This window comes from Mauremys reevesii, linkage group 8 (assembly GCF_016161935.1).
Source record: "Mauremys reevesii isolate NIE-2019 linkage group 8, ASM1616193v1, whole genome shotgun sequence".
NCBI classification, from domain to species: domain Eukaryota; kingdom Metazoa; phylum Chordata; order Testudines; family Geoemydidae; genus Mauremys; species Mauremys reevesii.
In genome coordinates, this window is record NC_052630.1 from 108813398 (window position 1) to 108841320 (window position 27923).

Genomic DNA, 27923 nt, shown 5'->3' on the forward strand with positions numbered 1-27923 from the left:
CTGCACTGGGCAACAGAGTATGGGGAGGAGGTGAGCAGCCCTCAGTGGTGAAAGAACAGGTTAAGGAGTATTTAGTAAAGCTGGACGTGCACAAGTCCATGGAGGTGGATGCAGTGCATCTGAGGGTGCTGAGAGAGTTGGCTGATGTGATTGCAGAGTCATTGGTCATTAACTGAAAACTTGTGGCAATCAGGGGAGGTCCAGGACAATTGGAAAAGGAAAATTATAGTGCCCATCTTTTAAAAAGGGAAGAAGGAGAATCCAAGGAATTACAGACTGGTCTGCCTCATCTCAGTCCCTGGAAAAATCAGAACAGGTTCTCAAGGGATCCATTTTGAATTTGGAGGAGAGGAAGGTTATCAGGAACAGTCAACATGGATTCACCAAGGGCAAGTCATACCTGACCAACCTGATTGCTTTCTATGACAAGATAACTGGCTCTGTGGATATGGGGAAACTGGTGGATGCGATATAGCTTGACTTTAGCAAAGCTTTTGATACGATCTCCCACTTTATTCTTGCCAGCAAATTAAAGAAGTATGGATTGGATGAATGGGCTATAAGGTGGATAGAAAACTAGCTAGATCGTCAGGCTCAACAGGTAATGATCAACAGCTCGATGTCTAATTGGCAGCCAGTATCAAGAGGAGTGCCCCTGCGGTCGGTCCTGGGGCTGGTTTTGTTCAACATCTTCATTGATCTGGATGATGGGATGGATTGTACCCTAGTAATAATAATAAATAACATATGGAGACATACCTATCTCATAACTGGAAGGGACCCTGAAAGGTCATTGAGTCCAGCCTCCTGCCTTCACTAGCAGGACCAAGTACTGATTTTGCCCCAGATCCCTAAGTGGCCCCCTCAAGGATTGAACTGAACCCTGGGTTTAGCATGCCAATGCTCAAAGCACTGAACTATCCCTCCCTCGACAAGTTTGCAGAGGACACTAAGCTGCGGGGAGAGGTAGATATCCTGGAGGGTAGGGATAGAGTCCAGAGTGACCTAGACAAATTGGAGGATTGGGCCAAAAGAAATCTGATGAGGTTCAACAAGGACATGTGCAGCACTTAAGACAAAAGAATCCCATGCACCACTACAGGTCTGCAAAAGACCTGGGAATTACAATGAATGAGAAACTAGATGTGAGTCAACAGTGTACCCTTGTTGCCAAGAGGGCTAAAAGTAATAATTGGAGATATACCAATCTCCTAGAACTGGAAGGGACCTTGACAGGTCATTGAGTCCAGCCCCCTGCCTTCACTAGCAGGACCAGTTTTTGCCCCAGATCCCTAAGTGGTCTCCTCAAGGATTGAACCCTCAACCCTGGGTTTAGCAGGCCAATGCTCAAACCACTGAGCTATCCCTCTGTCACTGTTGCCTGGGGCTTACAGGATGGTGGCCTCTGAGGTAAAGGCACTTTTTGCACCAAATCCAAGAGCTCCCTAGTCCAAGAAGGAATTTCTTCCTGAGGGGGAGATTCCCTTCTCCCTTCCATGTAGAATTCCTGACGTCCCCTGGAACTAAGGGATTGTGACCAGATTGCCTGATGAAGGAAGGAAGGAGGGGATGATGAGACGTGTGCTGCGGGAGGGTGTGCGCATAAACAGTTTTACTGGCCACTCCTTGCTCTGTTGGTGGCAGATACAGATGGTCCCGCTTATGGTTTACCTACCTGGGCCACTGCCCTTTTATGCGGTAATTCCTGGCAGGAGATGAACTGCCTCTTTGAGGTTTTTCTTTGTTTTGTTTTAATTCTCTCTCTCCTCTCTCTCGGTAGTAGCTGGATTCAACCACCCTGCCAGTAGCTACAGGAGGCAGAACCAGAAGAGGGGGAGCTTGTCCCTCATCAGTTATCCAGTCAGTTCTGATTTTGTCCTGTACAACTACAGACAGGTGATGATCCACACTGAAGATTTGTGGACCTGGCCCTGACAGAAATTCAGCCTACGTGACCTAATAGGACTTGGCCAACTCTAGTTTCTGCAAACTCTCTCTCATGGGGCTTATGTGACCCTTATCGCTGTAGTATCCAAGTCTCATTAATACTGATCAATGTGAGGTAGGGAACTGGTCCCATTTTACAGGTTGGGTACTTGGCACAGGGAACTTTAGTGACACAAAAGATGAGGTGGCTGGGCATCACTGAGTGCTAGGAGGGAGCAGTGTTCAGACCCATGGATGACTACATCCCTCCCCTCCTGCATGCCAGGGCAGCCAGGCTAGCATGTAGGGTTAGCCTGTCTTTTCCATGCGGGGGGGTGGGGGTGGGGGGGAGAAAGTCTGGACAAATTAAACGTATAAACTGCCAGGCATTGAAGCTTGTTGAATAGTAACTCTGACACCCTGCCTGCTCCCCTAGGGCCGGCTTTGGGCATTTAGATTTTTTCTATAGTATGGTTTGTGCCTGCTTTTAATGTGATAAGGAGGCTGAATTCCAAATTTGCTTTTTTTGTGTTTTTATATTTTTAAAATAAATTCCTAGGTCTTTATTTCTGAATTTATATTTTTCTTTTAAGGGGCATTTGGGCTAAATCTACTAATTTAAAAAATGACACATGTTTACAATTAAAGATAGTTTTGAAGATAATGTAGAGGTGTGGAAAAATTTACTACCTTTATGTCTCAAACTACTTATCAGCATATTCAGTCCTGTGCCTAACTCCTCAAGCTAAATAATCAGGAGGCATATGGGGATGTTTTGGGGTCCTAGAGGCTGTCTTTTGCCTAGCATGTTAAAACATGATATTGCTCCTCTTGGAACATAGGAGGAACAAGGAGAGCAGTCAGGAGCTATCTCAGAAGCAGCACATCCAGAATTCATTCCAGGAAGCTGCTGAGACAGTCAAAATTCCATGCTTCGTATACTAAAGGAAATTTTTTAGCATTGGATCCTTCTGCTATGGCTTAGCATTCCCAAGCCTCATACACCTAAGTTATATGGAAAGGGATTTGAGTAGCACAACCTTTTTCTCTGGCCAGCAGAGCCTCAGCTTGCTTCCTGGTTCCTCTGGAAACACTAGCAGAGTATTAGCTGCATTAAGGAGGCATTGGCTAAGTGACTTATAAGTAGTCTTGAGTAGTCACTGTGCTCACTCTGATGCAGAGAACAGACAAGTGCTTGCCTTGCCAGCGAGGAGGGAGGAGGCCGCGCACCTCTGTGGATCAGAGATTGTATCGGTACCTGAGGAAAGTTAAAAATTAACTCTTTAATCCAAAATCCACTTTGTTCCTTCCCACTGGATTCATTTCCAAAACTCTGCTGTTTTGCCTAGGGCGTGTTGAACAGAGTTGGGATAAACACCATGGAAGATTGTGTGCAATAGTCTAGCTCCCTCTCACAAAAGAACAAGTCTCTGATATTTTATCCATGCACATTGCCTGCTCCAGGAAAAGCAAATGTGAAAGAAGAAAGTAAAGGGGGGTGGGAGTGTGTGGGATCATGTCTCATACATGCTGGATAATGTATATTTGCACTGCTGTGCTCTAGGGGCTGACCAAAGTACCACCCCTAGCAGCAGCCCACAGGTTCTTCAGCTTACCAGGTAGAGGCTTTCATTTGCAGACAAAGATCCCTAGTTCTATCCCCAGTACTGTATATTTGCAGTACAGCTGATGCATATGATGGGACAGGTGCAATCATAAATAAGGCTAAGATTTTGTCATGCATATTTTTAGTAAAAGTGCAGACAGGTCACAGGCAATAAAGAAAAATTAACAGAAGCCCATGCATGAAATTTACTAAAAATATGCATGACAGCTCAGAGCTGCGGGGCTCTCACTGCATGTGGCTCCCAGCTTGGGGTATCCCAGCTGCCTCTGGCTCAGAGCTCTGGGGCACTCCTCCCTCCCTGCCCCGGCAGCAACTGGGAGCTTGGCCCCCCCAGTTCCCAGCCACCATGGGTTGTGGGGGGAACCTTGCAGCTCCCAGGCACCACAGGCTCCAGTTATGCATTCCATGACCCCTGTGACAGAATCGTAGCCCTAATCATGAGCTAGTTCTAGTCTCACTTGGGGGCAACACATGCCCTGGTAGGGCTCAGCCTCGGAGGCTCAGGGAAAGGGCTGGTATTCGTAGAAGCATAGGACTGGAAGGGACCTAAAAGGTTATCTAGTCCAGTCCCTGGCATTCATGGCAGGACTAGGTATTATCTAGACCATTCCTGATAGGTGTTTGTCTAATCTCCTCTTAAAAATCTCTAATGATGGAGATTCAACAACCTCCCTAGGCAATTTATTCCAGAGTTTAACCACCCTCACAGGACGTTTTTCCTGATGTCCAACTTAAACCTCCTTTGCTGCAATTTAAGCCCATTGCTTCTTGTCCTATCCTCAGAGGTTAAGAACAACAATTTTTCTCCCTCCTCCTTGTAACAATCTTTTATATACGTGAAAACTGTTATCATGTCCCCTCTCAGTCTTCTCTTCTCCAGACTAAACAAACCCAATTTTTTTTCAATCTTCCCTCATAGGTCATGTTTTCTTGACCTTTAATCATTTTTGTTGCTCTTCACTAGACTTTCTCCACATCTTTCCTGAAATGTGGTGCCTAGACCTGAACACAATACTCCAGTTGAGGCCTAATCAGCACGGAGTAGAGCGGAAGAATTACTTCTCGTGTCTTGCTTACAACACTCCTCCTACTACATCCCAGGATGACGTTCACTTTTTTTGCAAAAGCATCACACTGTTGACTCATATTTAGCTTATGGTCCACTATGATGCCCAGATCCCTTTCTGCAATACTCCTTCCTAAGGAGTCATTTCCCATTTTGTATGTGTGCAACTGTTTGTTCCTTCCTAAATGGAGTACTTTGCAGTTGTCCTTATTGAATTTCATCCTACTTATTTCAGACCATTTCACCAGTTTGTCCAGATTATTTTGAATTTTAATCCTGTCCTCCAAAGCACTTGCAACCCTGCCCATCTTGGTATCATCCACAGACTTTGTGTGTACTCTCTATACCATTATTTAAATAATTGATGAAGATATTGAACAGAACCGGACCCAGAACTGATCCCCACAGGACCCCACTTGTTATGCTTTTCCAGCATGACTGTGAATCACTGATAACTCCTCTCTGAGAATGGCTTTCCAACCAGTTTTGCATTCACATTTCAGTAGCTCCATCTAGGTTGCATTTCCCTAGTTTGTTCATGAGAAGGTCATGTGAGACATTATCAAAAGCTTTACTAAAGTCAAGATATACCATGTCTACCGCTTCCTCCCATCCACAAGGCTTGTTACCCTGTCAAAGAAAGCTATCAGGTTGGTTTGACATGATTTGTTCTTGACAAATCCATGCTGACTGTTACTTATCACATTGTCTTTTAGATGTTTGCAAATCGATTGCTTAATTATTTGCTCCATTATCTTTCTGGGTGCAGAAGTTAAGCTGACTGGTCTATAATTCCCCAAATTGTCCTTATTTCCCTTTTTATAGATTGTCACTATATTTCCCCTTTTCCAGTCTCCTAGAATCTCGTCCATGACTTTTCAAAGATAATTGCTAATGGCTCAGATATCTCCTCAGTCAGCGACTTATAGACTCATAGACTTTAAGGTCAGAAGGGACCATTATGATCATCTAGTCTGACCTCCTGCACAATGCAGGCCACAGAATCCCACCCATCCACTTCTATAACGAACCCCTAGCCTATGTCTGAGTTATCGAAGTCCCCAAATTGCGGTTTGAAGACCTCAAGCTGCAGAGAATCCTCCAGAAAGTGACCCGTGCCCCATGCTGCAGAGGAAGGCGAAAAACCTCCAGGGCCTCTGCCAATCTGCCCTGGAGGAAAATTCCTTCCCGACCCCAAATATGGCGATCAGTTAAACCCTGAGCATGTGGGCAAGACTCACCAGCCAGCACCCAGGAAAGAATTCTCTGCAGTAACTCAGATCCCAACCCATCTAACATCCCATCACAGACCACTGGGCATACTTACCTGCTGATAATCAAAGATCAATTGCCAAATTAATTGCCAAAATTAGGCTATCCCATCATACCATCCCCTCCATAAATTTATCAAGCTTAGTCTTAAAGCCAGATATGTCTTTTGCCCCCACTACTCCCCTTGGAAGGCTGTTCCAGAACTTCACTCCTCTAATGGTTAGAAACCTTCATCTAATTTCAAGTCTAAACTTCCTAGTGTCCAGTTTATATCCATTTGTTCTTGTATCCACATTGGTACTAAGCTTAAATAATTCTTCCCCCTCCCTAATATTAATCCCTCTGATATATTTATAAAGAGCAATCATATCCCCCCTCAACCTTCTTTTGGTTAGGCTAAACAAGCCAAGCTCTTTCAGTCTCCTTTCATAAGACAGGTTTTCCATTCCTCGGATCATCCTAGTAGCCTGTCTCTGAACCTGTTCCAGTTTGAATTCATCCTTCTTAAACATGGGAGACCAGAACTGCACTTGAGTATTCTAGGATGCATTCCATCAGGTCCTGGTGACGTGAAGACATCTAACTTGTCTAAGTAATTTTTAACCTGTTCTTTTCCTATTTTAGGCTCTGATCCTACCTCATTTTCACTAAAAGAACAGGAGTACTTGTGGCACCTTAAAGACTAACAAATTTATTTTAGCATGAGCTTTCGTGAGCTACAGCTCACTTCTTCGGATGCATAGAATGGAACATACAGACAGGAGATATTTATACATACAGAGAACATGAAAAGGTGGAAGTATGCATAACAACAGGAAAAGTCTAATCAATTGAGATGAGCTATCATCAGCAGGAGGAAAAAAAACATTCAGTATGTTAGATGTCCAATCACCACCAACTTTCTTGGTGAAAACCCTATTTATACAAAAGCCACGAGGGTTTCTGTATAAATAGAACAGTTAAAATCACATATAAGAGCACAGGCTGCTTTGCATCATTCTTGTGAGCCCCCTTGAGGACCAGGGAAAGGTGCTATGGCTGAAGCGCATGTAGAGTGTGCCCAGGTTAATGGCAGCTGAAACCTGATATACACAGGTCTGCATTACATGAAGGAGGGCATGTACACAGATGAAAGGGGGAGGGAGCATATGGGGGGAACAAGCCTGTGTGTTTGAGGGAGAAGGGAGACAGGTCTGTTAACGGGGCCTTCATGCCCTATTCAGGCTTTCCTTTATCATGTTTACCAACTTGAAACCACTGCCAGATTAAACTGCAGCCCGCTAGACTGGGCCATAAATCATCCCAGCTCGTCCTTCTGATTCAGCCTGACTCTGGTGCAGAAGGTGGCTGACAGCGAGCAGCCCCTGGGTTCAGCCCTCTCATGCAGGAATCCAGCACATAGTCCCAGACTGCAACGTGCAGTTTCAGTACCACTTTATTATATTTCTATTCACACAACACAGGGAGGAAAAAACCCAAAGTGAATGAAACAGTAACACTGATGCCCAAGGAAGGGTCTGTTGTTGACTCAGGGATGCCTGCCCCCAAGTCAGATCTGTCCAGGGAAATAGCTTCTCACTGTCTTTTGTGAGTGGCCTGTTCAGGTCTTAGTGCACGTGCAAAATATAAAACTGTTATATGACCCTGCCTTCCAGTGGGATCTTCACAGACACATGCATGGAGAGATTGGGTGCCGCAAGCAGTGGCTGCTAACAGGGAGTTTTGCAAGGGAGTTCTCCAGGTGAAGGAGGAGCAAATCAGCGACGTATTATCGCCTAGGCCAACAAGGCCTAGGCCTAGAGCGGCAAATTTGCAGAGGTGGCAAATTTGCTCACGCCCCCTCCCCAACTCTGCCCCTTCCCCAAATCCCCGACCACCTCCTCCCCCAGGCGCGCCGCACTTCCCTCCTTCCTCCCAGGCTTGCCACGTGAAAGTGCTGGGAGGGAGGGAGAAGCAAGTAGCGGCACTCAGAGGAGGCAGAGCAGAGGTGAACTGGGGCCTGCGGGCGCGGGGAGTAACCTGGGGGGGGCCAGGAACCGCTCCCTGCCCCAGCTCACCTCCGCTCCACCGCTGCCATCTCCCGAGTGCGCCGCAACTCCCCTTCTCTCTCTCCCCTCCCTCCCAGCCTTGCCACGAGGGAGCAGAGGTGAGCTGGGGGGGGGCAATTTTTTGTGGGCCTAGGGGTGGCAAATTTGTTAATACGCCACTGGAGCAAATACAACACCCTTGGGGTAAGTGACTGTCTGTAATGTGTGTTTGTGTTTGGGGGTTACTTGCTTGTGCTGAGCTTGTGTTTGTCCATCTCTTTGTTTGTTTGTTTGAAGGACCATGTGCTGTGGCTGGCAGTTGGAAGCTGTGAGCTTCAATGGAAGGTTTGAAAGCTAGAAGCCTCTGTTGATCGGCTGAGCCTTAGTCAGTGGGCGAGGCTATCAAGCAGGCCAGAGCTTTATAAAGCAGTGCGCAAGCGACCAGGGAGCTTTGCGACCAGGGGCTGCTACCAGGGATTTTCACAAGGGCGTTTGGAAGGAGGCAAGGGCCTCTTGCTGTTGCTTTTGTTTTAAAACCTATAAACTAAACGACAGTCAAAACTTCTTGCTTTAAACAACCACTTCATTAACTAGGAGACGATGCAGGCAGAAGCCCAGCAGGAGAGTGGGGGCTATCCAGTTTATTGTGCTGAGTGCGGCATGTATGATTACCTGCCCTGTGGGCGGGTGGCGTATGTGTGCAAGCGGTGCAAGGAGTGCCTGGTCCTCAGAGACCGCGTCCGGGCTTTGGGGGCCAGGGTGGCGGAACTGGAGGAGCTGAGGGAGGCAGAGAGGTATGTTGATGAGGCTTTCTGGGACACTGTAGAATTGTCCCACCTCCGGTCAGACAGCCCCTGTGCTGTTGAGGAGGATGAAAGGCCCAGGGAAGCAGAGCAGTCAACGGGAGCAGAGGAAAACCTTCCCATAGTTGGGACCCTCCTTCCAGATGGTGCTGGGGTTGCCTCTTGCACTGAGGTTACCTCTCCGGGGGAGGGAACTCCAGTTACTAGGAAAAGGCAGGTGTTAGTAATGGGAGATTCAATCATTAGAAACATAGATAGCTGGGTTTGTGATGACCAGAAGAACCGTATGGTGATTTGCCTGCCTGGTGTGAAGGTTGCGGATCTCTCGAGGCATCTAGACAGACTTACGTGTAGTGCTGGGGAGAAGCCGGTGGTTGTGGTACATGTAGGTACCAATGACATAGGGAAGGGTAGGAGAGACATCCTTGAGGCCAAATTTAGGCTGCTAGAGAAGAGACTGAAATCCAGGATCTCTATGGTGGCATTCTCAGAAATGCTCCCAGTTCCATGCGCAGGGCCAGGTAGGCAGGCAGAACTTCAGAGTCTCAATGCATGGATGAGACGATGGTGTAGAGAGGAGGGGTTTAGATTCATTAGGAACTGGGGAAGCTTTTGGGATGGGGAAGCCTATACAGGAGAGATGGGCTCCACCTAAACCAAAGTGGAACCAGACTGCAGGAACTAAACATTAAAAAGGTTGTAGAGCAGTTTTTAAACTAGGAGATGGGGGAAAGCTGACTGCTGCAGAGGAGCATGTGGATCGGACAGAGACTTCTCATAGAGGAGAGTCTATTGATAGAGATTCTCTAGGTTATAGTCAGGAGCAGAGGATGGAAGAGGATAATGTAAGGTCCAGATCAGACGAGAAACATTCACATAAAGAATCGGACACATCAGAAAAGGGCAGACAAATAAACAGTGACAAGTTTTTAAAGTGCTTGTACACAAATGCTAGAAGTCTAAATAATAAGATAGGTGAACTAGAGTGCCTCATGATAAAGGAGGATATTGATATAATAGGCATCACAGAAACCTGGTGGATTGAGGACAATCAATGGGACACAATCATTCCATTGTACAAAATATATCGGAAGGACAGAACAGGTCGTGCGGGGTGTGTGTGTGTGTGGGGGGGGGTGGCACTATATGTGAAAGAAAACGTAGAATCAAATGAAGTAAAAATATTAAGTGAATCCACATGTTCCATAGAATCTCTATGGATAGTACTTTCATGCTCTAATAAGAATATAACATTAGGGATCTATTATCGACCACTTGACCAGGACAGTGATAGTGATGATGAAATGTTAATGGAAATTAGAGAGGCTATCAAAATTAAGAACTCAGTAATAGTGGGGGATTTCAATTATCCCCGTATTGACTGGGAACATGTCACCTCAGGACGAAATGCAGAGACAAAATTTTTCGATACTTTAAATGACTGCTTCTTGGAGCAGCTTGTACGGGAACCCACAAGAGGAGAGGCAACTCTAGATTTAGTCCTGAGTGGAGCGCAGGAGCTGGTCCAAGAGGTAATAATAACAGGACCGCTTGGAAATAGTGACCATAATATAATAACATTTAACATCCCTGTGGTGGGAAGAACATCTCAACAGCCCAACACTGTGGCATTTAATTTAAAAAAGGGGAACTATGAGGGGGTTAGTTAAACAGAAATTAAAAGGTACAGTGACTAAAGTGAAATCCCTGCAAACTGCATGGGTGCTTTTTAAAGACACCATAATAGAGGCCCAACTTAAATGTATTCCCCAAATTAAGAAACACAGTAAAAGAACTAAAAAAGAGCCACCGTGGCTTAACAACCATGTAAAAGTAGCAGTGAGAGATAAAAAGACTTCCTTTAAAAAGTGGAAGTCAGATCCTAGTGAGGTAAATAGAAAGGAGCATAAACACTGCCAAATAAAGTGTAAAAATGTAATAAGAAAAGTGAAAGAGGAGTTTGAAGAATGGCTAGCCAAAAACTCAAAAGGTAATAACAAATTGTTTTTTAAGTATCAGAAGCGGGAAGCCTGCTAAACAACCAGTGGGGCCCCTCAATGATAGAGATAGAAAAGGAGCGCTTAAAGACGATAAAGTCATTGCAGGGAAACTAAATGAATTCTTTGCCTCAGTCTTCATGGCAGAGGATGTTAGGGAGATTCCCAAACCTGAGCTGGTTTTTGTAAGTGACAAATCTGAGGAACTGTCACAGATAGAAGTGTCACTAGAGGAGGTCTTGGAATTAATTGATAAACTTAACATTAACAAGTCACTGGGACCAGATGGCATTAACCTAAGAGTTCTGAAAGAACTCAAATGTGAAATTGCGGAACTATTAACTAGAGTTTGTAACCTGTTCTTTAAATCGGCTTCGGTACCCAAAAAGATCTCACAAAACTAAGTGATTGGGCAACAAAATGGCAAATGAAATTTAATGTGGGTAAATGTAAAGTAATGCACATTGGAAAAAATAACCCCAACTATACATACAATATGATGGGGGCTAATTTAGCTACAACGAGTAAGGAAAAAGATCTTGGAGTCATCGTGGATAGTTCTCTGAAGATGTCCACGCAGTGTGCAGAGGTGGTCAAAAAAGCAAACAGGATGTTAGGAATCATTAAAAAGGGGATAGAGACTAAGACAGAGAATATATTATTGCCCTTCTATAAATTGATGGTACGCCCACATCTCGAATACTGTGTACAGACATGGTCGTCTCATCTCAAAAAAGATGTACTGGCACTAGAAAAGGTTAAGAAAAGGGCAACTAAAATGATTAGGGGTTTGGAACGGGTCCCATCTGAGGAGAGATTAAAGAGGCTAGGACTTTTCAGCTTGGAAAAGAGGAGACTTAGGGGGGATATGATAGAGCAGGGGTAGGCAATCTATGGCACGGGTGCCAAAGAAAGCACGCAAGCTGATTTTCAGCGGCACTCACACTGCCCGGGTCCTGGCCACTGGTTCGGGGGGCTCTGCATTTTAATTTTATTTTAAATGAAGCTTCTTAAACATTTTAAAAACCTTATTTTCTTTACAAACAACAATAGTTTACTTATATATTACAGACTTAACCACCTAAAAATTTTAAAATGCATTACTGGCACGCAAAACCTTTAATTAGAGTGAATAAATGAAGATTCGGCACAGCACTTCTGAAAGGTTGCCGATCCCTGTGATAGAGGTATATAAAATTATGAGTGATGTTAAGAAAGTGGATAAGGAAAAGTTATTTACTTATTCCCATAATACAAGAACTAGGGGTCACCAAATGAAATTAATAGGCAGCAGGTTTAGAACAAAAGGAAGTTCTTCACACAGTGCACAGTCAACTTGTGGAACTCCTTACCTGAGGAGGTTGTGAAGGCTAGGACTATAACAATGTTTAAAAGGGGACTGGATAAATTCATGGAGGTTAAGTCCATTAATGGCTACAAGCCAGGATGGGTAAGGAATGGTGTCCCTAGCCTCTGTCAGAGGGTGGAGATGGATGGCAGGAGAGAGATCACTTGATCATTACCTGTTAGGTTCACTCCCTCTGGGGCACCTGGCATTGGCCACTGTCAGTAGACAGGATACTGGGCTAGACGGACCTTTAGTCTGACCCAGTATGGCCGTTTTTATGTTCTTAAGCAGGGGCACAGACTTGAATGTTCATGCAGGCATGAATGAAGGTGTGCAGAGAGACAGACCCGTAAGCACACAGATAGGTGCAACTACACAGGCATACAGCTGAGTAGACCCATGCACAGGCAGGAAGGCATATGCACACACATGCATTCACACACAAACCATGATAAGCAGAGGGGTATGACTACGCACAGGCAGACGCAGAGAGACATGCAGCTATGGCTCAGCTGCAGTGTTGGTGTTTTTATAAATAATAGATCTTGCCAGACAAATGGCCAAGATTCTATTCCCAGCTCTGTCATGGGCTCTGTGTGACCTTGAGCAAGTCATTGCTGCTCAGGGCCTCTGTTTCCCGTCCTGCCCTTTGTCGTGTCTATGCAGACTAAGCTTTTTGGGCCTGGACTGTCTCACTACAGTATGTACAGCATTTGGCACAACAGGACCCCAAGCTCACCTGAGGTCTCTGGGTGCTAAGCTAGCAAAAAATAACAAAATGGCTTGCTTTTTTTGACAGATGAACATTGGTGGATGAAGGGAAGGCAGCATCTGGTGCAAAGGTGGGAAAATTACGGCCCACAGGCCACATCCGGCCCATGGGACCGTCCTGCCCAGCCCTTGAACTCCCAGCCGGGGAGGGCTAGCCCCCGGCCCCTCCCCTGCTGTCTCCCCCTTCCCCCACAGTCTCAGCTTGCCGTGCCGTGCCAGCACTCTGGCACATCACTCCTGCCGGGCAGCGCGGTGACGGGGCTGCGAGCTCCTGCTGCTCTGAGTGGCATGGTAAGGGGGTGGGGTCCCAGGGGGGCAGTCAGAGGACAGGGAACGGTGGGGGGAGGGGTTGGCTAGGTGAGGGAGTCCCTGGGGGCCTGTCAGGAGGTGAGATGTGTGGCTAGGGGGTGGGGCAGTCAGAGGATGGGGCGGTTGAATAGGGGGTGGGGTCCCCGGGGGGCAGTCCGCGGACCGGGAACGGGGGGGGGAGGGGTTGGCTAGGTGAGGGAGTCCCTGGGGGCCTGTCAGGAGGTGAGATGTGTGGCTAGGGGGTGGGGCAGTCAGAGGATGGGGAGGTTGAATAGGGGTGGGGTCCCAGGGGGCAGTCAAGGGACAGGGAGCAGGGGGTTGGATGAGTCAGGGGTTCTGGGGGCAGTTAGGGGACAGGGAATGGGGTTGGCTAGGCATGGGGTCGGGGAGGTGGATAGGGGTTGGGGCAGTCAGGGAATGGGGGTTGAATAGGGGTGGGGTCCCAGGGGGCAGTCAGAGGACAGGGAACGGTGGGTGGGGGGTTGGCTAGGCGAGGGAGTCCCTGGGGGCCTGTCAGGAGGTGAGATGTGTGGCTAGGGGGCAGGGCAGTGAGAGGATGGGGAGGTTGAATAGGGGTGGGGTCCCAGGGGCAGTCAGGGGACAGGGAGCAGGGGGTTGGATGAGTCGGGGTTCTGGGAGTTAGGGGACAGGGAACGGGGTTGGATAGGCGTGGGGGTCAGGGAGGTGGATGGGGTTGGGGCAGTCAGGGAATGGGGGTTGGATAGGGGTTGGGGTCCCAGGGGGCAGTCAGAGGACAGGAAACGGTGGGTGGGGGGTTGGCTAGGCGAGGGAGTCCCTGGGGGCCTGTCAGGAGGTGAGATGTGTGGCTAGGGGGTGGGGCAGTGAGAGGATGGGGAGGTTGAATAGGGGGTGGGGTCCCAGGGGGGCAGTCAGAGGACAGGGAACGGTGGGGAGGGGTTGGCTAGGTGAGGAGTCCCTGGGGCCTGTCAGGAGGTGAGATGTGTGGCTAGGGGCGGGGCAGTGAGAGGATGGGGCGGTTGAATAGGGGTGGGGTCCCAGGGGGCAGTCAGAGGACAGGAACGGTGGGTGGGGTTGGCTAGGCGAGGAGTCCCTGGGGGCCTGTTAGGAGGTGAGATGTGTGGCTAGGGGGCGGGGCAGTGAGAGGATGGGGAGGTTGAATAGGGGGTGGGGTCTCAGGGGGGCAGTCAGGGGACAGGGAGCGGGGTTGGATAGGCATGGGGGTCAGGGAGGTGGATGGGGTTGGGGCAGTCAGGGGACGGGGGGGGTTGGATAGGGGGTGTGGTCCCAGGGGGTGGTTAGGGGAGGGGAGTCCTGGAAGGGGGACGTCAGGGGACAAGGAGCGGGGCGGGGCGGGGGGTTGGCTGGGTCAGGGGTTCTGAGGGGAGTAGTCAGGGGGTGGGAAGTGGGAGGGGGCAGATAGGGGATTGGGGCCAGGCTGTTTGGGGAGGCACAGCCTTTTCTACCCGGCTGTCCATACAGTTGCGCAACCCTGATGTAGCCCTCAGGCCAAAAAGTTTGCCCACCCCATATCTGGTGGGATCCTGCAAAGGGGGGGTTTTAGGTCTTGTCTTAATTAGTGTTGAAGAAGAGGGCGGAAACAACATCTTAATAAAAGGTGCAGATGATCCTAACCTGGTCGGAGCTGCAAGACCCAGACGGGCTGGAGAAATGACAGAGGGACCTACAGCACTTAGACCCAGGCAGAGACTAACAAAATGAGAGTTTGCCTGGATACATGCAAGTAATTAACCTGGCAGAACATCACAGAGTGGTTCAGTGGCAGGGAGAGAGCTGGGAGAGACCGAGTGTGACAATAGATCAGGTCATACAGGAGTTTTCACTATGATCTCGTGGCATTATCAGCCAGGATGGTTTGGGGTTGCACCCAGAAGTATCATGCCAGAGTGCGGCGGGAATAGTTCTCCTGTATACAGCTCTGGTACAATTGCTCCCGAAATACTGTGCTCAGTTCCAGTAACCACAACCCCCCAAAGAGTACCTGCAAATTGAAGAGATTTCAAGGAAGAGCATCAGTGATCAGGGGTAGAGGGGACAAGTTTGGGGGAACAATTGAGAGAGCTAAATCTGTCTAATTTAAGGAATGGCTGTGGGAGGGAGGGCCCTGCTTAAGGGCTGCACATATACACTCACTGTAATCAAGCAATACATGTCAGGGCATGTGCTTACTACACAGCTATAATTTGCATGCCAGTTAATTTGCAGACCTCAAACACAAAAAGACGTCACACATACAGCTGCATTTTTGCACATATCCAGCACTTGCACTCATCTGTGCCACTCACACCGATGTATCCATCCCATCTGCGCTGCTATCTACATACACTATCCCTCCCCAGTGCCAGCTCCCCACAGTAGGGTGACCAGATGTCCTGATTGTAGAGGAACAGTCCCGATTTTTAAGGCTTTTTCTTATATAGACACATATTCCCCCCCACCCCATCCCGATTTTTCACACTTGCTGTCTGGTCACCCTACCCCACGGTCATGCATATGGATATGCACATGCACACAGCTCTGCACTCACACCCAGCAGGCAACAAGGTGCTTCAGCCCACGTCCCTCTCTTTGTCAGATATCAACGCTCACAGCAGGCTGCTCGCCCTTCTGGCGGTAGGGACATGGCTGCATGCTGCGCTGCTGGAGAGAAGCTTGGCACAGGTCACCATAGCAGGCTTGGCATCTCAGGGGCACAGGCTCACAGTGGCACAGCTTGTTAGAAAACAATCCTAGGACTTGGATCCCCAAGGAGCAGCTCTAACCCAGAGCTATAGGAGACTCCTCCACCATACAGTCATAGCCCTGCCAGCCAGTAGATCACAAGACTCTTACATGAGAAACAGACTATTTTAGCGCCAAACACTTCAGGATCTCCTCAGAGCAGCAAGGGCGTCCAACAGGACCAGGACATGCTCACCTTCATCTTCGTCCTTCAGAGCACGGCCCCTGGTGTGTTAGAGGGATGGACAGTAAATGCCACAGGAGACTTTGCTGAGGTAAAAAATAAAATGCCAGTGCTCTATTTGTAAAGTTCCAGTTAAATCAAATCAATCCAGGAACCGCCTTGTCTTTGCCAGGGTTCAGGCCTACTGGCCTGAGTAAAGTGCAAATGCCAGGCCGTTTCAGTGATAACTGCAGTTGGGTCATGGCACCACTCAAATTTCAGCTCTTCCCCAGATTAAGATTAGCTTGACCATGCTGAAGGGGTGGCGGGCACAGCCTTACCCTGCCCCAGGATCAGTACACATTTGCCATACTGAAGGGCAGTTGGCCCTGCCCAGGCCTTATATCAGGTTGGCCATGCTGGAGGTGGTGGCGAGCCGGCGGTTCACAGAGAGCCGGCTGGAGATGGTGAAGATGCTAATGTCACCTGTGTCCAGGCTCCTGGGAGCAACTGGGCAGCATGAGATGCTGAGCACGTAGAGCAGCAGGCAGAGCAGAATGGCAGCGCCAGCAGTCATGAGGATGACTCCACTGGTGAACATGCTGGCCAGAGGCCGTGAGGCGCTGAGCTGCATGGTCGTGGTGGAGAGGACAGTGAGGACCACACCACACACCAGCAGCACCAGGGCACTGAGCAGCAGCACCACACAGTCTGAAAAGCCACCACTCTTCAGCAGTTCAATCTGGTTCCGGCTCCGGATGCAGTTCATGTCCTGGATAGCAGAGCTCAGCAGCTGCTTCAGGAGCACCAGCAAGGCCAGGAGGCAGAGCGTGGTGCCCACAGCCAGCCGCCACTCCCCAGACCGGCTGCTGGTGCTATAGAGGAGGACGATGCCCCCTGTCCCGCAGGCCAGAATTAGCACCACGGCCACCCCATAGCACAAGATGGATTTCTTAGAGTCCTTGAACCACCACAGCTCGACATGCTCCTCAAGGATGTTCCTCTGAATACGGCCAACTTCTGCAGGGGGCCTGGCCACACTGAGCTGCTCCAGCTCGGGCATAGTGGGTGCCTGAGGGGCTCTAGGCTGGGTGCTGCGATGATCACACAGATGGCACCAGCTCCCTGGCCGGGGTGGTCAAAGCCACAGCAGCTGTGAAGGCTGTGCCATTTCCTTGGGAGGCAGGCAGCTCGTGTTCTTGCCCTCTGATGCCCTGTGGCCACTGAATGTCAGAGCTCCAGTACAGCAGGGGTGCCCATCACTGCATCCCCTACAGAGTTTTGGGCTGCACGCCAGGGGATGCACCAGGAAGGACTATGGCTGAGGGGCAGGATAACAGAGCTTGATCTGCAGTGTCCAGTGCGGTGAGCTGACGCACCTCCAGAGTGTCATGGGGAGTGGCTGGTGCTGAGTCCTCCAGCCCCCTCCTTGTCCTAGTTATTTCATCTGAAAAAGGCCAGAAAAGAACAAAGTGTAATTGAACAAAGCCCCTGCTCCCAAATAACCCCCCACCCCCAGTCTCCCAGGGCTGGGGTCAGAGACCTTCCTCACTGAAACCCACGCCCTATGGCACAGGCCAGAGGACCTCCTCCCCGCCCCCCCAACCCATGCTGAGGCTCCACTCACTGGTGCATCTGGGCATCCCTGTTCAGTGAAGCCTGTCTCAGGGGTGATACTGCTGCTGTGGGTCTTCTGTCTCTCCAGATTCAAGGGCTGCTGAGCCCAGAGACTGCTCAAGTGTCACTGTGCATTCCTCAGCAGGACTGTGACTGCAGCTGGGCACTGGCAGCATGGACAGAGGCAGGCCCCATGGTGTGATAAAGCCCCATTCACTGCCCCAGCCTCACATGTTCCCTCATCAGCAGCTGCCTCTTGTCACCAACTGGCTCTCCAGCCCAGCCTGTCAGCAAAGGGTTGGGTCTTGGGCTTAACTCTTACAGTCTAGTCCCAAGCAATGGAGGAAAAATGGAACAATGACTAGTAACTGCTGAATTGGCTGTGCTGCCCGTCACCCCAGTCCCTGGGCTGAGCCACCAACACACGTCCCTTGGATCATTGTCTCAGGCCATCAGCTCAGCCTGGATTCCCGCCCAGGATGACAGTAAAGGCTCTCACGTTCCCCCAGACACTGCACCACATAAAATTTATGGCTATTGCTCATGTGTCTGTGCCCCCTGCCCCCGCAGTTTCCTTGGATAGAGCTCCCTCTACCTGATAGACAGGGATTCAATGTGTGTGTGAGGGCTAAGACTCAGCGATTCTGCATGCATTTTCTATAGTCTTGGTGCGCACCCGCCTACTCGAACACACACTTAAAGCACGTGGGGTGCAGAGGGGAAGCTATGTAATCTTCTGGACTTGACTGTGCAAACAAGCCCCCAGCACCTTCCTGTCTTGCCCTTCCCTGACACCTCACTGTCTCTGGCTAGAGACATCTGTGTCTCCCCGCCCCATCCCTGCCCCTGCTTAGCTATTCAGCAGAGTCTTTGCACTGTAAGCAGAAACCACCTGCATTGCTCCATCAGCAAATTCCCAGCGTGTGAGAGGCCTCAATTGGTGTAAAACTAGCATGGGGTGCGCCTACGCTACCCACCATAGGAGGTATGCTGGGAAACAGAGGGGCATGCTAGAGCCATGGAGGGAGGGGGTGCCACGTATGTGTTATGCTATGGCTATGGCTATGCTCAGTTGTGGATAACAACTTGGGACCCATGTTCAAGTTCCACTTACACAGGTTAGCGCAGCCCCGGGGGACCACCCAGAACATTAGGGAACCATAACTGGGCTCCCAGCTGGCCCCCTTTCCTACTTGACATAGAGACACTGGCTCATGGTATCTAAACACCTCAGAGACAGTGATGGCTACACCCTCACAACCCCTGTAAGGCTGGGCATTATTAGCCCCATTTTACAGGTAAGGAACTGAAACCTGAGATGCTTGTGACGTCTCCCAGTCACACAGGGAATTTATATCAGAGGCAGGACCCGAACCTACAACTACAGGGCTCTACACTGGGAAACTTACCCATAAGCCCAGCCTTCATTCCCAATTACAAATTCTCCTTCCACCCAGGGCCGCCCAGAGGGGGGGGGGGCAAAGGGGGCAATTTGCCCCGGGCCCCGGGCTCCGCAGGGGCCCTCAAGAGAACAGCGGAGGCTCCCGCCTCCGCCCCTCTCCTGGAGCCTCAGCGCACCAAGCGCCGAGTCTCCGCCGGGGCCCCTGAGCCCCGCGGTGAGGGGGCGGGGCTGGGAGCTCCGGGCTGAGCTCCCTCCGCTCGGCGTTGAGCTCCCAGCCCCGCCCCCTCACCACGCGGCTCTGAGCGGGATGGAGCTCAGGCCCCGCCGGCCACAAGCTGGGGCTGTTTCGGCGAGGCGCTGAGACTCCGGGTGAGGCGGGAACCGGGGGTAAGAGGCCGGGGCCGGGGCCGGGGACGGGGGGGAAGCGGGACCCGCCACCGAAGCGCAGCCCGGTCTTCGGCGGCGGGGGGCCCTTCCGTTCCGGGACCCGCCGCCGAAGTGCCCCAAAGACCCGCGGCGGGGACACCCCCCCCCGCTGAATTACCGCCGAAGACCGGGCTGCATTTCAGCAGCGGGTCCTGCTTCGGCGGTAATTCGGTGGCGGGGGGCTCCCGCCGCGGGTCTTCGGGGCACTTCGGCGGCGGGTCCCGGAACGGAAGGGCCCCCCGCCGCCGAAGACCCCGGGCCCCCGGAATCCTCTGGGCGGCCCTGCTTCCACCCAACCTCTTCACCAACTGTGAACGGTCCGTGGACCACCATGCCCCTGGGCCCTGGCACTGGGGTGTGTCCAGTTAGCTGTGTCTGTCTGGGACTAAAGGGGAAGGCCATATAGACATGAGTCAAGCATAAGCTATAAAGCAGCAAGGAAGCGTCTCACTCTGCCTGTTATACAAACAGCACTAAGAGCATATTACCTTGGTGCCGTGTGTGTTCCATTGGCTCCTATTTTCAGTCTCAAATACAATTGAAGGAGCCAGTCCCAGTTTTGGGGACCCTTACAGAACAGAGGGCTGAGCACATTGTCACGTCTGCAGGCAGAGCTCACTGCACACAGTAGAGGCTCCTGGCATCTCTCCATCCTCCCTCACAAACTCCCCGTGCGCCACCCTGCCATCCCCTTCTATGTCAGGGCCTCTCTACAATCCTCCTTCCCTACCCCCACCTGCATGCCAGGGGCTCTGTGTAGCCCCCCCCCCCAGTGTGCCTCATTCTCCCCCCTTAGCTTGGGCTCTATGTACACTCTATTAGCCCCTTACCATCCCAGACTCGTGCTAGAAGATGGGTGAGGGGGCTGCCCCAGTCTGGATGCAAGAAGTGATTTCCTTGACATCCTAAACAATGGCTACATGAGGCTTTTCTTCAGCTAGGCCAGGTGGGCAGGGAGTGGGGGTGCTGGAGCCAGACACTGCCTGACAGTGTCAGGGCAAACTCTTCCAAGCTCCGGCCCTGACTCTGATGGAGCATGAGATCACTGTTAAAGCCATAAGCACAACAGCCATTGTTCAAGGCTCTCTACCAGCTGGTCACATGGCAGGGCAGATTCTGAGCTCTATTCTGCTCACAGGCATGTAGCTAGTTGCATTGCATGACATTTGCTCTGTGATAAGCCCCTGCTGCATCTGTGGAGTTTGGACTCTCCTGTGAGTGACTGGATCCAGATCACAGAAATTCCTAGTCTGAGAATTTTTGCTTGGTCTGGAGGCGTGCAGGATTCTTGAAAAAACTCACAGTCTGTGGCTGTATTCAAAATAATTACAAGCCTCCAGTTAGTGGCCAGAGAAGCAGCTGCGCCTGCCTGGGACCAGCTCTGCTATTCACAAACACAGCAACAGAAAAGACATTGCATGCTGCCTGCCCCTATACAGTGTGTGTTGTGTGGTGTTGGGATGCATGCACCCTGCAAAGTAAATGCACTCAGCCCTGCAAGGGCCTGTCTGACTCCAGGGGACATTTCTGAGCTGGTTAGTTTAGATGGGGGCTGAGCTATGCAGGGTTAGGGGTGAGCTCTAGGCTTCTGTCTGAGAGCCCCCTTTCAGGTTCAGTATTATTCTAACACCCAGCCTCATAGAGCCCAACTACACCAGCACCATAACTGCATGGCCACCTCTGTATCACAGCACCCTTTGCCCCTCACTTTGTGCTCTAAGCACAGAGCTATGCTGTCTCACCATTACACTTTCACACAGCTTCCACAGGGCCTTTGGACTGCAGGAGTTTAACTCTTTACATTTTATTTTTCTCCTTTGTTGTCTCACTCATCACATCAGAATAGTCTGCTTGGGCCCAAGGGAATGGCAGGGATGTGAATCTCCATGCCTCCATACAGGAGGGCAGCTTCTTTCCACAGTAGACTGGAAGTGCTGAAAAGTGCTTTCTCTCTGAAGCAATTCCCCACTTCCCCGAGAACTAGCATGGAATAAATAGGGACACAGACACTCTTCATAAAGTCATAGATTTTAAGGCCAGAAGGAACCATTAGACAATCTAGTCTGTCCTCTCACAGACCATTAAATGTCACCCCTCCCACACCTTGTATTGAGCCCAATAACTTGTGTTTAGGTGAAGACTTTGACTTCAGTGTTTCTGGCTGTTATACATGGGACAGGAAGAAACGGGCCCAGATCCCATAGAGCAAAAGAGATTTCAGCTCAGATGCCACAGATGGCTCAGTTGTTGAAATACTTCCACACGCTCTCCTGTTGTATGGTGTCAGGTCATCCCAGGAGACATTCAAAGGCTCTCGCCACCCCTCCCCAACCCCATGTACCGGAGGAGAGAGACTACTAGGTTATGGGATTATTTCCAATGCTGCTGTTGGCTTTTGGACTGTTTTGTAGTTTTATGTGCCTGATAGAGAATATAGGAGTATGTTGAGTGTAGGGATGCATAGTTATTCTAGCTCAGAATCCCAGAGGAATTTGTTGCATAAAATTCCAGTTTTGCAACAGCTTAACATTTTCTAACCTGCAGGAAGTTGCACCAGTTATTTTTAAGCTTCCAGTCATCCTGGTATCAGTCCTTAAATATGCCTCCCCCACAAACAAATCCTGCCCCCCTCCCCCCATAAAATTTTTCCTTCTTGGTCACGTCTGGGCACAGCACATATGGGGATGGCAGTCATGACACCCCCTGGCCACACATGCACACACTTTGTGGATTGATCATGCCGGGGGATGGGGGGGCTTAGAGTAGAGGGCTCATGGTTATGGGGCTCAGTATGTGGCAGCCTTGTATAGCCAAGCAGATCAGGTTTGTTTCACTTAATCAAAAAGGTTCATGATTGCTCTGCTAAGTGCTTAACAGGCCTCACCATCATGATGCCAGAGCACCTATTCCAGTGCAGATCTTGCTGAATGAGGCCTGTGAAGCAACAAGAACAACTTGAAGCTGAAATGCCGGGCAGAAAAGGGTGAGGCAGGGCAGCGGCTGCTCCAGACAGTCGGCTGTCCTAGGCAGAACTTCAGTATGTGGACGCCCCCTCAGCAACCCCATAGCCATAATTTAAGAGAGACGAATTGACCATAAACAGTCTACATGAAATGGGCCTAGATCAAAGCACACTAACGACCTGTTAGAGTGGGCAAGCAGGGTGTACATCCTGCATGAATTCCTTACCACAGGCAGGGGCAGAAGAGCCTTCCCAAAAGGGGGGGACCTAGGGGCCCTGGTGTGGCCCTAGCCCTGCCCCTCCTCTTCCCCTTGAGGCTCTGTCCTGGACCAAGCTGGAAGCTGGAGTGGGCCAGGGAGCCCCAGACCCTCCACCTTCCTGGGTGGGTGCGGGGGGGTGAAAGCAGCAGGCCCAGCCCATGCCCTTGACTCCTGGGCCCCTTGCCCAGGGCAGGTGGAGGGGCCACAGCTCCCCAAAGCTGCCGGGGCTCCCCGGCCAGGCTCTAGCTGCTGGCCTGGCCAGGAGACGGAGCCTCAGAGGGAAGAAGAAGGGCAGGGGTGAGGCCCATGATGGAAAGGGGATGGGCCAGGCCCATTGCCCCTTGCCCTCCCCACATCTATTCTGGAGTCCCTGACCATAGGTGCTGGGTTTGTAACATATTTGGTTCAGCCCTGTAGGGGGGGTGTAAATCCCCCATACGTGGGTGTCTGGGGGCGGGGGGGGGGGGAAGTGAAGCCCTTCAGATTAAAGAAAAATTTGAATTTGATTGGCCATAGACTGGCTTGAACTGTTATACTAAACATGGCTACAGCCCTGGCCTGGGTGGGTTAGTGACCCCTCCCTGGACCTGGAAAGGGTATATGGGAATCTAAGCAGTGTCTTTAAAACAGCACCCACAGGTCAAATGGAACACTCCATGGGACAGAAGTGATCTCATCCAGCGCTCCCTCTCATATCGGTCAGTCCCCCTTTGGCATGACAGTGCAGCAAATATATCAGCATGCTCCTCCATAATCCGATGTCCCTGGAAGGATGACACCCCTCCCAGTGGGGTCCCCCACCTTGAGGAGACAGCAGCCCTGCCCAGCCCCGGCATTGGGGGGGCGGGGGAGGCTCTAGCTCCAGGCGCACCATTTGACCTGTGCCATGGGGCTCTATCTCCCCTCCCCCATCTCAAGTGAACCCCTCTGGGTGTCAAGGCCTGGGGTTGGTTCCCAACATGAAGCTGTGGGGGAAGGGGGTGGGAAAGCCATGCACCATATGTATGTTTTTCTAAAAAAATCTGCTCTAGGGATTATTTTGGGGACATTCTCTGACCTCTGATCCTTGTCAGCCTGGACGCTATGAATCTAAGATTGGAAGAATGGAGTGTGTGTGTGTGGGGGAAATAATAGAGTGGGACTGGCGTCTGCACGGGGTGGGACTGGGGACAAGGACCTGGGGAGAGACCAGGGCACAGGGGACAGATGGGGTCGGGGTTCAGGCCTCAGTTGCCCAGGTAGTACCTGGGCTAGGACACAGGCAGAGATGGGAGGGGGGGCAGGCAGATTAGGGCAGGGGTGTTAGGACATGGGGGAATGGGAGGCAGGTGCACAGATGGGGTGTGGGAAGAACACAAGGGAGCTGAGAGGGGAAGGAGGCTTAGGTCAGGGGCTGAGGGGCAGCAAGGGGATGCCACTTACCTGGTTACCACCTACCTTGGGGGACCCTTCTGGGTCCTTCATTGTTCAGCTATTCCAGAGGGAGGCTACCGTGGGCTGGGCCAGGCTGTGGGCTCCCCTACCCTGGGGCTGCCTGTGCTAAGCTGGACCGTCCAGCCACATGGTCCCTGTTGAGGCCACTGCGCACACCCTGCTGATGTGCATTAACTATTCATTAATGTACTTTGATCTAGTCCTGATTCAAAGCAGCCTATGGCAAAGTGCATTAAGGGTGAGTACAGGAAGTTAGACTGCACTGCAGCAGGTGAGCACAGAATAGGTCACACCCAGCTTGCTGTGAATCTGCGGCACCAGGCCCCTGTACTGCATGAGGCAGCTACCTATCTTGCCTATGCCTAGAACAGTCTGTGTGTGTGAGAGGGGCAGACCACAGGACCAGTTTGGCTAGCTTTCATGAACCAGCCCACAGCCCCACACCCCCCAAGTGGGGATGATTATGAACTGTGTGAGAGAGACAGAGCATGACACAAACAGCTCCCACGCCGCCACAGGTTTTACTCACCCACAGCTGACAAGTAATCACCAACTTCAGGCACAATTCAGCCACCTCTCCGCCTTTGCCTGAGTTCCCAGCTGGCAGCTGAGGTTGCACCACACTCTCCTTCCATTTGAATCAGGCTGACATGGCAGGTCCTGGGATATGGCCCAAGGGTAAAACCTGGCCTCTTCCCTTCCAACAGCAATGGCCTGCCAGGCAACAGGTGTAACTTCCAGCTCTCCTTCCTTGGCCTGTTCAGCCAGCTACCTGCTTCTGATAGGCTGCAGCAAGCACAACCCTTTCACCTGGACTGTGACAGGTACATTCCCCAGCAAGGTGGGGTCTGATACAACCTGTTGTCCTGGAAGAGATTCCAGGGCTGTAACTGTGGTGCCTGGGTGTCGCCCTCCCGACTCAGAGCAGGATGTCTCATTTCACATTTCCTCCCTGGCTCAAGTGACACGCTGTGGGGAGTGGTGAACAGGTGGAACAAGGCTTCTGGCTGAGCTGGCAGAGCCAAGCAGGATTACCAGAGTTAAACAAATAGTGACTAACATGGCATTTAATATGGTAACTCTTAAGTTGCTGGTTGAGCAGAAGACATTTGACACCTTCAGGACTGGCCCTTTACAGAATGCTTTGGGGTCAATCTGGGAGTGCTGTGATAGTCAAGAAGCAAAGCCAGACCCAGAGACACTGAGCCATTCCCAGCACGCCCTTTTCTCCCTTGCTGCAAATGGCTCCTTCTTTGGGCAGCCTGCCTGCTCAGCCCCCTCTTGGGAGAGAACAGCAGGTGGTTGGGGCCTCCTGGCATGCAGCCCAGCAGATCCCATGCTGAACAACAGGTAGGTAGGGAACAGGAGACGTCTCTGCCTGTTCAGTTGGGAAAGGGGGCTGCTCTGGTGTTTGCAGGGGTCACGAAAAGGACAGTTACCTGTTCTGTAACTGGTATTCTTTGAGATGTGTTGCTCAAAGAACACAGCAGTCGTAGCTACAATGCCTAGGTGCCTGTCAAGGGGAGCGCCGGGCATGGTGTCTGGTGGAGCAGGCACTTGAACCTGAGCATCTGTAACGACAGCGTCAGGATCTGGCAAGCTGTGGCTGAAGGGGAATGCTCAGAGGTACAGGGGGAAGCAGGGGCTAAGGCCAGTGAGGGGGGACTGCCAGATGAGGAATATGGGCGGTGGAAGCATGTGACCGTGAAAAGCAGAAAGGAGAGCCAGTGAGGGAGAAATAGAGCTAAGGAACAGGTTTGAAGGTTTGGAGAATGAGGAAGGGGTACAGCAGGTGGTAGCTGATGGTGGGAGGGCAAGGAAAAAAAGAAGAGCGGCTAGTCCGATAGAAAGAGGGGAGGAGTCGATGGAGGCAGCACCAAGTTTGGGCCCAGGGAGGATGCAGGATGGCTTAAGGGGAACCACAAGGGATGGTAGGAATGGAAGGAGCTTGCAACCAGGGGGGACGGAGGATAGGTTAGAGGACCGCACTGTCCCCAGGCAAAGGCAGGTCTATCTGATTGGGGATTCCATACTGAGAAGGTTGGACAGGCCTGTGACCAGGGCCGATCCAGAGAACAGAAGGGTGTGCTGTCTACCGGGCGCTAAAATACGGGATGTGGACCTGAGGTTGAAAAGGATCCTAAGAGGGGCAGGTAAGAACCCGTTGATCATCCTTCATGTAGGAACGAATGACACGGCTAGATTCTCGCTAGAGAGGATCAAGGGAGACTATGCCAGGTTGGGTAAGACGCTCAAGGAAATCGAGGCTCAGGTGATTTTTCAGTGGGATTCTACCTGTCCCTAGGGAAGGGCGCCAAAGGGGTGACAAGATCGTGACGATAAATAGTTGGCTGACAGAGTGGTGTTACAAGGAGGGCTTTGGGATGTATGGGCACTGGGAGGCTTTCAGGGACAGAGAACTGTTCTCACGGGATGGGCTCCACCTGAGTAGGGAAGGAAGTAGAATTCTAGGAGGGAGGCTGGCTCATCTGATTAAACGAGCTTTAAACTAGACATTGGGGGGAGACGGATGGGAGAGGTCCAGGTGCTCTCCACGCCAAATTTATACATTGAGAGGGAGAACAACAGGATAACAACTGATATAGCCAGAGGGAGAGGGTTAGGTATAAGGAAGGGGGGGGGACGGATACTAGACCGACAGGTCATACTGGTAGTACTGTGTCCCTACCAAGTTGGGTGAAAAGGGTAAGAGGAGCCAAACAGCAAAAATTAGGATGTTTATTCACCAATGCGAGAAGCTTAGGTAACAAAATGGAGGAACTGGAGCTCCTGGTCCGAGAATTGAAACCGGATATTGTAGGACTAACTGAAACATGGTGGAACGGTAGCCATGACTGGCGTACAGGGTATGTGCTGTTTAGGAAAGACCGAAACAAAGGTAAAGGTGGGGGAGTAGCATTGTATGTCAATAATGAGGTGAAATGTAACGAAATAACTAGCAATGCAAATGATAATACGGAGTCTGTTTGGGCAATGGTGACATTGGGGAAGAAAACTACTAGAGCGTCCCCTGGGATAGTGATTGGGGTGTGCTATAGACCACCTGGATCTAGCCTGGATATGGATAGAGAGATCTTTAATGTTTTTAAGGAGGTAAATACTAATAGGAACTGTGTGATCATGGGAGACTTTAACTTCCCGGATATAGATTGGGAAACAAATGCTAGTACTAATAATAGGGCTCAGCTTTTCCTAGACGTGATAGCTGATGAATTCCTTCATCAAGTAGTCGCTGAACCGACGAGGGGGGATGCCATTTTAGATCTGATTTTGGTGAGTAACGAGGACCTTGTTGAGGAAATAGTTGTAGGGGACAACCTTGGCTCGAGTGATCATGAGCTAATTCGGTTCAAAATAAATGGAAGGATAAACAAAATTGCATCTGAGACTAAGGTTTACGATTTCAAAAGGGCTAACTTTACTAAATTAAGGCGACTAGTTAGGGAAGTGGACTGGACTAACATATTTAGGGATCTAAAGGCAGAAGACGCCTGGGGTTACTTCAGGTTGAAGTTGCAGGAGCTGTCAGAGGCCTGTATCCCGAGAAAGGGAAAACGGTTCGTAGGTAGCAGTTTTAGACCGAGCTGGATGAGCAAGCGTCTCAGAGGGGTGATTAAGAAAAAACAGAAAGCGTACAAGGACTGGAAAATGGGAGGGATCAGCAAAGAAACCTACCTTATTGAGGCCAGAGGGTGTAGGGAAGCAGTGAGAAAGGCAAAGAGCCGGGTGGAGATGGACCTAGTGAAGGGGATTAAAACCAATAGCAAAAGG

At 50.7% G+C, this 27923-nt stretch overlaps 1 protein-coding gene across 2 annotated transcripts; it reads right to left on the minus strand.

The window, feature by feature from the left end:
• Positions 1-16430: 16430 nt before the first annotated feature.
• Positions 16431-24844, minus strand: TMEM125 (transmembrane protein 125). 2 transcript variants are annotated; one of them, XM_039485325.1, is made up of 2 exons: positions 17658-17725; positions 16431-17477 (listed from the first exon to the last, which is right to left on the minus strand). In XM_039485325.1, exon 2 carries the CDS (start codon positions 17091-17093, stop codon positions 16431-16433), a length of 663 nt encoding a protein of 220 aa, XP_039341259.1. In that variant the 5' UTR covers positions 17094-17477; positions 17658-17725. The 2 variants fall into 2 exon arrangements, 1 of the variants encoding a protein (XP_039341259.1); XR_005583771.1 differs by lacking the exon at positions 17658-17725 and adding an exon at positions 24661-24844 and having other exon boundaries at positions 17443-17477.
• Between the last annotated feature and the right edge of the window lie 3079 nt (positions 24845-27923).

Excerpts from the sequence above, each read along its gene's own strand:
- TMEM125 (XM_039485325.1), bottom strand. The coding sequence starts at position 17,093 with ATGCCCGAGCTGGAGCAGCTCAGTGTGGCCAGGCCCCCTGCAGAAGTT.